Genomic DNA, 12,061 nt, shown 5'->3' with positions numbered 1-12,061 from the left:
AAATGTAGTGGGCATCATTCTCCCCAGTACAGCACTGGCATCTGTTGCTGTAACCTGGTGTTTATGTGGAAGACAAGCTGTCTGGTTAGGCTCTGGTGTTGGAAACCTGCCATTGTTCCACCTCTAAACGGGGCAGGGAATCTGAGGGGCTTATTTTTGAAAGGTGTACGCTGACAGTGAGTCCCTTTTTTTCACGCTTCGGCAGCGCAAGCTTCTCAATCTTATCTATAGGTGATGCAATGCTACTTTGATTGGCTATGAATGGCCTCATAGATATGGAGTAAAACAAAGCACTGTCTTACATTAGCATCAAGGAGGCATTTCATGGGCATTCCAGTGGGTTTTCTCATGCGGCACCCATTGATTTTGATGCTGCCCCAGAAGTACATAATCACGTAAACCTGGGGCAGTGCAAAAACTTTGCTCCTCATTTATTTTTTCTTTCCATGTGTACTGCATTATGAAGTGCACATAGAAAGAGGAAATCACCTTGTAGGATTATTTTTGTGCAGAATGGTGACCCTTCCAGCACAAAATAAATCCTGCCTGCAATGGAGGCACCCTTGCACCATGGTGCAAGGGTTCCTGTGTTGGCGCTAGGCTGCTGAAAAAGCACCAGCGCAGGGGGAAAGGAATGAATGCACCATAATTCCTAAATATGGTGCTTTCCTGCCCTGTCAATTGGCATAGGGCAGTGCAGCACCGCTAAATGGTGTTTTCTCAGAAGGCAGGAGCTCATGCACGATAAAAAAATGTCTTGTGTGTTTTAAACTATACTCCATGAGCTAGAGTATTTTCATGAAAAACAAAAGTCAATGGCCCTGGAATTTATTCTCTTAAGGTAGAACCCCACATTGCTCCACCTCTAAATGGGGCAGGGAAACTGAGGGCCTCATTTACAAGTCCATTGTGCCACCGGTGCTTCACTTTTATTAACGCACCTTCAGCGCAATGAGCTTGCCCATATGGGCTTGCCATATTTACAAGTCCACTTAAAGTCACCCTGCATGAGTTGCATGGCCTTATTAATATGAGTATCTTTCACACATTACTCTGTATGAAAGGGGCATTCCATGGGTAGAGATGTGGATGTTCTCAAGCAATAGGCACAGAACTTTTTCAACATTTTGTAAAACTGGGAATACATCAAGAATCCTACACATCCCAAGGGGAGCCATAAGGAGGCACAATGAGGAGAAATACTATTATTTCTCCTTGTTTTTTTCTCTTACCTTTTTCCTCTTTCTCTGTGTATTTCATACTGAAGAAAGCATAGAAAGAGGAAAATGCCATTGATGTTTATTTCTGTGCAGGAAGGTGCACAAAAACAATCATTCCCGCAGCACAGACAACCTAGTAAAATGATGCATGGGTGCCTATGCTAGCGCATGACAGCCAATTGTGTGCCGGCACAGGGATGTGCCGTATTGTTTTTAAAATGACACATTTTGGTGCTTTGAAAATGATGCAGCACGGTGCAGCTAAATGGCTTGCGCATCACGCTGCATCATTTTCTTATAGATGATGCCCTGAGAGATTAGTATGACAGCTGAACTGTGATTTGTTTTCACAAACTCACAATGAAGCAACAATTACTTATCTAGTTGATTATTATTGTTCTTTCACATCCATATGGTTCTCACCTTTGTCCACGTTTGTTCCCAAATCAGACAGGAGCCATTACCTGCTTAAAGTCGGGGTGCCAATGAATGGCTCGGTCATCAATGACAAACTGTTCCTCCCCGGAAGGGCTTAGCTGGAAGCTTCCCACTTTGATCCTTGTAGCATTACTGGGGCTGTAATAAATCCAGCTGGAGAAGTCAAAGTGTGTGGGTGGATCCCCTCGATCATCAAAGTAGACTTCATCACCAGAGGAAGTTTTGAAATGAAGATCCCTCATGTAATGATGTAACTGGAAGAAGACAGAGAAATAGAGAGAGGACACAGCAAATAAATAACCACACATTTGCAATAATGCCTACAATAGAGTGAGTAGGTCCTGACTAAGCTTCTCCTGATAGACATAACATTGTTGCACTTGAGGTTGTGATTAAAGCCTGGTTGGTGGGCAGAGGTCATAAAGGTTCCACATCAATGCACCGTGTTGTAGCTGCAATTCTCTAGGTGTAGTCATGCAGACAGAGCATGCAGTGAATGAGGTGCTGCGCTAGGTTTGAGGCAGTGAATGTGCTGTTGATACAAGATGGACAGCTGTGGAAGCAACCACACCACCGCAGTTGAAGGGGCATTGGATGCGTGTACCTGGCAGACGGGTGTGATTGAAGCGATAGGTGTCACAGGAGTTAGTCATGATGGCAGGCCATTAAGTCAATAAATGGAGCCATTCAGTGGGCAGTGCTAGGATACGTGTGCCAGGGCTTGACTAGAAAGAGGCAATGGCTGTGCCATGCACTACGTGTGGAAGAGGGCAGTGTGGCAGGGAGTGGTTGCAAAGAGCCAATGGATGTGGCCATGCACTACTTGTGGAAGAAGGAGGTGTGGTTGAATGTGTTCTCTTCATGCAGAAGTAATCACTGAGATACTGAGGGCGTGCTTGATCACAGAGTGATGGTTGAAAAAATACCTGGGTTGATTTACCTCTAACCACTGAGGTATTTTGACAGTGACTTCTTTAATATATATTTATTTTATTAATTTAGAGGTTTTGTGAGGAAACACCTAGGACCAGATGTACAAAGTGTTTTTGTTGTCAGAAATGTCCCGATTTGTAGAATCGGCCATTTACAACCACACAAACATTTTTTTTTTAAATTTACAACAGCAAAAATTCTGTTACTTTATCGCAATTTGTGTTTGTGATTTGGTATTTCGAAGGGCTGTGTTTAGGGGTCCCTTCCAAATACTGAATCAATATGTTATCTATGACTGTTTTGTGAATGAATTCTGATCACAAAACAGTAATACTTTACCACCAGTTTAAAACTGGTGGTAACCCATTCCCAAAGGGGAAGTGGTCCCCAAGGGACACTTTTGCCTTTGAGAATGCAAATGAAATATGTTTAAGAGCAGGCAAAGGTCACTGTCTATTCTTAGAAAATTAAACTAAAATGTTTCATTTTTTCATATTACAAAAATCCATTTTCATTAAGGAAAATTGGTTGCATTTCAAGAAATAAAAAAACTGCTTTATTTAAAAGCAATCACAGCCATGGTGGTCGCTGACCTCAGTAGGCCACCATCCCTGTGATGGGGTTGATTCTAACAGGTTGCAAATTTCCACCTACCTTATTAATATTCATGAGGTAGGTCTATTTGTGGCCCACTCTAAATGAAACTCAATGAGTTTTATACATTAGCAATAATGATTTCATAACTGTGATCCTAATGGTAGTACATTGGGCCCTAAGCTGTGTTCAGATGCTTCAAAGGACTGACAGAAAAGAGAAACATACAATTTAAGGAACACATTGGAAGCTAGTGTCGACTCAGCAGGATGAGCAGAGAAACAGCTAGTTTGACATGAACAGTCATTTAGAGGACCTATATATGTATAAAGTGTTATATGGAACACAAACAGAGTCTGACATTCTGGGCATATTTACTAACAAGTCACACAACGCAACACGGCAAGGCAAGTTGCTGCGCTGAGTGAACGGGAGAGCCGCAACGCATCATATCTATGAACATACGATGCTCTTCAGCTCTCTACCTGCACTGGGGCCCTTGTGGCTGCCCAGCACAAACTCAGAAACCCTCGCAGCATAGTGAAAGGGTGCCTGCCTTAGAGTGACCCAAATCCAACACAAAACCTTAGTAAATGTCCCCCTTAGTGTTTTTATTGAGCAACATTTCTAACCTGACACCGAACACTTCTTGTCTGCGCTCAACTATCTAATTCATTCAAAACACTCTAGCCTTTTTGCCAACAACAAATATACATAAAATAATACAATCGCCAAACTCAGCAAATTACACTATAATATTATTTTACAAAACTCTATGATGTGAAGGCTTGTGAAAAGACCGGATAACCAGCGAACAACAATTCAGAGCCAGCTAGCGCTGTGTCATAGGACACTCTCCTGGACCACCTCAAAAGATCAGCATGTTCCTATTAGTGTTTCATTTGTCAAATATTGATGCTTAAGGTTTTTCCCAGACTCTCACAGACCAGTGACCAATTCTGGGATTGCCAAATACCAAACACACAAAAGGTGAAGGGAGGAATCTTTACAAATAGACTAACCACTTGCAAGGTGATAGGAGGAATGTTTGCAAATAGACTAACCACTTGCAATCTCTCGGGTGGCATTAGAAACCATTTTCTTTGCCTACCATGCCTCTTTACATTAGACCCACCCATATGCAAATCGGCATTTGTCCTGTTTCAATATGAATAGTCCAGCCTGAGCTGCCAAGCCAGGTCCCCTCTGAACTAAAACACAAGCAATCCAAGACCATGATTGCTGAGTACCAACACTGTGTATTCTTGATTTCACCTCACGCCTCTTTCATTTAGGACCAGTCACACCCTACCCCTTTATTTCATTCTTTCATTTACTTTTTCATCCCTGCTTTCTCCCTTTATCACCATCTTTCCTGCTCTGGGTCAAAGTCTGATGAGTAAAACTTGATGATGGTCCCCAAAGTCAGTGCCGATGGGCCCCACCTGCAACATAAGCTGGAATTAAGAACTCGTTCCTATAGTGCACAAAGAGCGATAACGTCTTATTGTCCCTAGCAGCGTGGGAGCCTCCTACAATACCATAGCAGAATAGAATCCTCCTTCCATCCCTAACAAAGTTGCAGTCCCTTCCAAAATAGCAGCCCCCTACGATGCACAGCAGAGTAGGAGCATCCAACAGTGGCCTAGGAGATTAACACCCTCCAACCGTGTTTGAAAAGCTTAGCTGCCTTCCAACAGAATAGCAGCCTCCTACAGTGCCATAAATAAGAGGTGCCCTCCTCTGGTGCCCTTAGAGATGAGCACCCTCCTTTAATGCCATAACAGAGCAGTAGCCTCCCACAGTGTCCCTTCAAAGTAGTAGCCTTCTACAACACCCTAACAGCATATCATCTCTCTACAGGAAGTGACCTAACAGAGCAAAAAATCCCCAAAGTAATGACCGTTTTATTGATTTAATGTTGTGACGAGCTTACTAAAATCATGATGGAGTCCAGAAACACATTAGCTAGAGTTGAAAACACCCTGGATTCTATTTGCTCACCACCCCCCCCCCCCATGTTACCACACAGCAAGACGGAAGGCAAATTGGACCCCTCCCCATAGTCAACAGGAGTGACATTGAGCACCTACCCTCTAGTCCAGCACGCAGTATTTTACATCAGTCATCACAGCCCCATCATTTTGACTCTGGCATCAACGTAGTACATTTGGGTTTCTTTTATAGGATTCCATACAATATCACAACATGTACCCATCCTCTATCCATGGGGGGCTCTCACATCTGTATGGGGAATTCAGTCAATGCCCAACCCTTATGCACCCCTCAGGGACCTTAGCGATCTAGACTGTCTGCATCAGGGGGATGGGATTAGTAATGCCAATGTTGTTCCCAGGGCTTCTTTGTCACAGAGTGGCTAGAGTGACACAAGAGAGTCCTATTGTACTTCAGGATGGTACCACCACAGCTAGTCTAGAAGTGAGTAGAAGGGGGGTAATTTCATGCTCCGGGCTCTAACAAGCAAATTCTTAAGATTCATCTGGGAGGAGGGGAAAATTTGAGCTTAAACATCATCTCCTAGAATGTAGCCTGGCGAGCCCTAAATTTAGGAATGAAAGATGGCTCCAATTTATGAGATCTTATTACATTATTTGTGTCCAGGAGACATTGGAGACTGACAGCTACCTTTTTCTTGAGAGTTATAAAGCATTTTTTTGCCCGGCAGTAGGGTCAAGTATGGGAAGAGCTAGGGGTGGATAATTTATTTTTTTATAGATTGGAGGTTTTGTGGAGCTGTGAAGTATTTAAAGTGGGATTCTAAAATTGCAAAATAGCTGACAATTGTGATGGGTAAATCATTTTGTTTCACTTTAATTAATTTTTACAACGCAAAACAAAAGAACTATGGTCCCTCAAGCCTTGAAGGTTTTCAGCATGGTGATTTGTATTTAGTGGGTGATTTTTATTGCCGTCTTTGTTTGCAGTTATTATCGAATACACATGAGTGGGGCACGTGCATGATCAGGGATGCTTTGCACATGGAATACTCCGTGGAAGGACATGATCTGAATGCTTTGTTAGCCACGTATGGTTTAATCCATACACATTGGGGGTGTCATGCTCTGATTTTTTTTCACAGCAGAATTATAAAGGTTTGGGCTCTGCTACAACTTTTGATTTTCTTTTCATCTCCCCGCCCTGAAGTGGTTTGTATCTTCTTTCAAAATTCAGCACAGTCCTTTTAGTGACCTCAATACCCTGAATTTGCTGCTTGAGCTCCCTGGCAGATGGACCATGCCCGAAGGGGGACCGTGGCTTCACTGGTCGCAACTAATCAAGGGAAACGCTTGAGGTGAATACTATTGTTTTTAACCAAGCACTTTTTAGTTTGAGACAGCAGGAGATTTTTAAGTGTTTAGATCTATCAGTATTGGGAGAAGAAATCATATATGCATTTTATTGTAATTGCCCAATCAGTCGCCAGTTTACTAACAGTCCCGGTAGCTACTGTTAGCTCTGATTCGCCTAAATGGTTTGACAGTGAGTGCTCTCGGGCCTTGCTTCAACTTAAGAAGGCCATTAAACAGATCCCACGTGGCAATGCCAGGGTGGCAACATGTTGCAGTAATTATAAGGGGGCCATTAAAGGGCAAAGCGCTTCCTCCAGAAACAAGCCTGGGAGGAGCTGACAGAAGCATGCAAAAAGAAGGATTGTACCCTTTTTTGGAAGGTTTTTAACAGCCCCTGTTATATAGACCCAGAGAAGCCAGGACTAGTTCATAATATCACCCCAGAATAGTGGAAGGACCACTTTGAGAGTGGGTATAACCATTGTTAAAGTGATGAACCTATTGTGGTCGATATTTCTCCATCTAGTTTTAGAGCTACTTCTTTCCATCTTGATGAGCTGAGACCTGGCATCGAGTGACTATCACGGAACAAGGCCCCTGGCCCCGATGGGATCCCTCTGGACCTTTTTCACTACAAAATAGAGGTCCTTCTTAACCAGGGTTTAAGACCCTGCCTTGAGGACAATAATGCCCCACTTGTGGTCCTCGGCACTCATTGTCACGATTTTTTAAGAAAAGGGACAGGGATAACCCTCACTGCTATCGCCCTCTATCACTCATTGATGCCACAGTTAAAGTCCTCTAAACAGGCTCTCAGTATGGGCGGACACTAAGCAAGACATCTCAGAGGTACAATATGGGTTCGCATAGGTAGGTCAAATACGGACCAATGCCTAAAACTTTATCTTTTTATAGCGAAATATACAATAGCTAAGCCTGGAGCTCTGTTCTTGGGTTTTATGGACCTTACTGCAGCGTTTGATCAGGTGACCCACCATAAACATTAGGCGTTGTAGGGTGATCTTGGGGTTGACCCTGCGATCATAAATATCTTAACGACCCTACATTTGAACACTATCGCTGCAGTTAGATACACCCAGGAAGGGAACATGACTGATTATTTTGAATGTCCTAGAGGTGTATGACAGGGGTGTCTACTGTCCTCATTTTATTCACGTTATTTATTAATGGGCTGGAAGCATGCTTGAGTGCGTTACAAGCTAACACCCCCAGAATAGGCAGAAGATCTGTCCCAGTCGTATTATACGCAGCTGATGCAGCATTGCTAGCACAAACCCCTAGAGGTTTGCAGGTTTTACAGGATGGTTTTGTGGCCTTCATGAGTGGGATAGACCTTTCACCGAACCTGTCAAAGTCACACATAATGGAATTTGGCAAACAGATCACGAGGAACAATACCTACAAAGTAGGTACTCATAGGTTAGAGAAGGTACCGACCTTTTCTTATTTAGGTATTTTATTTGAGAATAAGCTTAATTTTAAACTTTTGCAGGAGTGAAACATGCTAGAGCCACAAAAATCAAAGGGAGCAATTTCAAATTATGCACATAGACTGAGATCATCGTAACCTGGTGTAATAGTAAAATTGTATAATTCTTTCTGCATTTCAAGGGAGCTATAGGGCAGTGAGGTATGCGGTTATGCAGTGACTAACACTCTCCAAACCACAGAAAATAAATACCACCACCTTACACATGGTTGATGATGGCCTCCTGACCACAGATGAAGATAATTCCTGCCCCCTGATATTAATGAACCTCTCAACAACCTTCAAAACAGTCAACCATCCCACACTCATGTGCAGCCTGGAGATTCAGATATGATTAATCATTAATGTCCTTCATAGCTGTCCTCCTACCTTTCAACTCCCACTAGCATCACATGGTCCATTCCAGGTCACAAAATATCTGTGTCACCTGTGGAATTCCCCACCTTCAACCTTTACATTGAGTCGCATGGGGCTCTACTCATGGATGACAGATTCGCGATTCACCAGTATGTCGATGAATAAACACCTCTACTTAAATGTCCCCTCTGCAGAAGAAACCCAACACCTCAAATACTGCTTGCACATCAGCCAGACCTCAATGTCCAGTACCTACCTGAAGCTCAACCTAACCAAAACAGAATAACTGTTATTTACCAAGATCAATAAACAATGGAGATTAATAACCCTGAGAACTTTGAACCCCAACGTTCACTGAATGCCAAGTCACTTAGACTTACCTTGGACACCAACATCTCCCTCAAGGAACAAATGGCCAAAAAACAAAGATAGACTGCTACCAGCTTTCTCTTCTAAAGAAAGTCAAACAATAGCATCCAGGAAAGCGACTTCAGAGCTGCTGTTCAACCCCTCACACTCTGGATGGTGGAGATAATGCACTACTCCATGGTCACCTAGACTCCACACTGACACACATTGGGGCATCCAATAATTTGCATCATGCCTCATCCATGGCCCTGAGAAATATGATCACATCACCTCAATCATGATAGAAATCCACTGGTTCCCCTTTAAAAAGCCATCACAACCGGCACCTCTGCTTATCTTACAGACAAGCTCAGCATCACTGTTGGATCCCAGCACACCCACACCGGCGACCATTAGACTACAGAGTAAGAAATGTAAAGAAGGAAATAGACAGCAGGCCTTTTCAATCTATGTACCCAGGATGAGGAACAACATCCCTTTGTCCATCAGGACCACCCAATTGCTGCTCCGATTTAGGCAAGAGTTGACAAACCAGCTCTTTAACCCTTTCGCTGCCAGGCCTTTTCCACCCCTGTGCTAATCATATTTTTGGCGATTTGGGGTAGTTCACGATTAGGCCCCTGTAACATTTTGTCCACGTAAGGTATCCACACCAAATCTGCTTCCTTTTCTTCCAACATCATGGGGATTTTAAACGTACACAGGGTTTGTTGATTCCCCTGGAGGGGGACCAAGAAATGTGCCAAAATACAGCTATTTTTCTCTTTTTTTTTGAAGGGAGAAAAAGTGCTGCAGAAGAAAGCGGCTGTTTTTTTTCCCCTACAAACAGTATCAACAAAGAGTTTGTGGTGCTGAAATAACCATCTTACCAGCTTTCAGAGACAGGCAGGTGTTTATAAAACAAACCAAAATGGGTGTGAAAGCAATAATGGATCCTGGAAAGCTATATATTTCTGAAAAGTAAACAAAATTCATAATGCAGAAAGGGGTCATTTGTATAGATCCTTTAAGGATTTTCTTCTTTTTTTTATAGAAACTAACAGTTGAGAGTAAGAAATATTGAAACTGTTTAGAAAAAAACAGCCACTTGTACCAATGTTTTCAACTGTAACCTCTTCTAAGTAGGGCATATTGTCTAAAGCAATATACCATTACATCCGCTGGACCCTTCTGGTTGTGGGATATATAGGGCTTGTAGGTTCACCAAGGACCCGAGGAACCCAGAGCCAATAACTGAGCAGCGTCTTCCAATGATTTAGTGGTTCAATATTTTAGTGTTTCAGTTAATTAAAACTATAACAATATAAATTGTAAAAAAACAGAAAGGTCAGTAAAAAAGATTTTGTAAATTCCTTATGATTTAGCAATTAATTATACTTAAATATATATAATATGTCTTGCAATGTTTTTTTATTGTGTACAGAGTATATAGTAATTAATTTGGTAAAGTATCGAGTGAAAAATAGGTATCAAGGAAACCTATGTATTTCCATGATGGGAACAAAATTTAGAGTTTAGAAGAAGTAGTTATTTGCACATCTCTGAAATTGTGGGTACCCATACACATACTGATATGTGAATTATTTTTTTCAAAATGACTTATTTTTTACACATAGTCTTACATGTGGAAGGCAGAAATGCATAGAAATGCATGGAAAGTCAATAGGTAATAACACTTGTTTGCCGCACCCCACGCCATCACCTCCATGGACTACATTCTACTCGGGGACCTAAACTTCCACCTTGACAACCTCAACGACCCCGATTCCATCACCCTTTTCGACAACCTTCTCAACCTCGGACTGAAGCAGCTGGTCAACATAGCCACTCACAGAGCCGGACACACCCTCGACCCATTCTTTGTGGGAAGAACAAAAATCCGGGTTAGCCACACCACCCAGCCCTCCTGGATGGACCACCACTTTAACACCACCACCTCACCCAAGTGCGCTCCGCGACCACCGCGTAGGAACTGGCGCAAGGTCACAGAGGAACGCTTCATCACCTCCCTCCTCCAAGACCCCCCAGCGCCCCAACTGACACCATCTCCGCAGCCACAGAACTTCAAAGCTGCACCAACAAACTCGCACCCCTCTCCCACCCCACCAAACAATGCCCTCTGAAGGCCGCTTGGTTCACCACTGATCTTCATGAAGCCAGACGCTCCTGAAGACGCCTACAGAAAATCTGACAAAACTTGTAAACCACTGAAGTGCAGACCAACCACCCCTGAAGGAATACCACCAGCGCATAAGAGACACCAAACGGATCTTCATCAAAGACAAAGTCAAGACCAACACACCCAACTACACGGAACAATTCAATATCATTCTGCAGTTCACTAAACCCCCCAGTAAAGCCACCAACATCACACTATCCCAGGAACTCTGCGAAAAACTCAGCTCATACTTCCATCTGAAGATCAAGGCCCTCTGTGACAACTTCAGCGAACAGACGAAGGACACCACCTCATCGCCTTACACCGCCGATAAACCAACAATCATGACCTGGAATCCCACCACCGTCGAACACATCACCGCTACCATGAAGAAAACCCACTCAGGTGCCCCAACGGACTCCTGCCCACCGCACATATTCCACAAGGCCGCAGCCGCCATCGCACCCAAACTCAGACTGACCATCAACGTGTCCTTCATGTCTGGCATCTTCCCAGAAAACTGGAAATGGGCAGAGGTTAAACCACTCCTCAAGAAATTCACAGCTGACTCAACTGACCTGAAAAACTCAGCCCATCTCTCTCCTCCCTTTCGCGGCCAAGGTCACCGAGAGAGCCAGCCTTCACGACGCGGGGATACAAGGAGCCGCCCTCAACTGGATCCAATCCTTTCTCGCCGGCAGAACCCAGAGGATCAGACTCCTCCTTTCATCTCCAAACCGACCGAAATCGATTGCGGATTACCCCAGGGTTCTTCGCTCAGTCCCACGCTCTTCAACATCTACATTGCTCCCCTCGTCACCATCGTAAGACAGCATGGGCTCAGCATTGTATCCTACGCCGATGACACCCAGCTCTATACCGGTATACCTATACTGTTTGTCTTTGATTATTCTATGTTTAGAATTAGTGTAATATCTTTGCTGCTAACAAATGGTATATCAATTTAAATTCTGTATATAGAATGCTTTTATGGTTTTAACTAACCGAATAAAGTACTTTTTTGACTTTGGCACCCAGCTCATTCTCTCAATCGCAAAGAAACCCGAAGACACCAGACTCCGCTACCAGGAAGGAATGAAGAATGTGGCAGCCTGGATGAAGGACAGCTGTCTGAAGCTTAAAGTGATACGCAAAAGTTTTCCTAACCAGA

At 43.4% G+C, this 12,061-nt stretch overlaps 1 protein-coding gene across 1 annotated transcript in view; it reads right to left on the bottom strand.

Moving 5' to 3' along the window:
• LOC146788730 (vomeronasal type-2 receptor 26-like) overlaps positions 1–12,061 on the bottom strand; it is a 287,555-nt gene that overhangs the window by 230,562 nt on the left and 44,932 nt on the right. Inside the window, exon 3 of the mRNA XM_085630950.1 lies at positions 1,685–1,912. Within this exon, the coding sequence (XP_085487076.1) occupies positions 1,685–1,912 (228 nt within the window). The remainder of the gene's footprint in view (positions 1–1,684; positions 1,913–12,061) is intronic.

Source organism: Triturus cristatus, chromosome 10 (genome assembly GCF_964204655.1).
Source record: "Triturus cristatus chromosome 10, aTriCri1.1, whole genome shotgun sequence".
NCBI classification, from domain to species: domain Eukaryota; kingdom Metazoa; phylum Chordata; class Amphibia; order Caudata; family Salamandridae; genus Triturus; species Triturus cristatus.
This window is presented reverse-complemented; position numbering and strand designations above follow the sequence as displayed.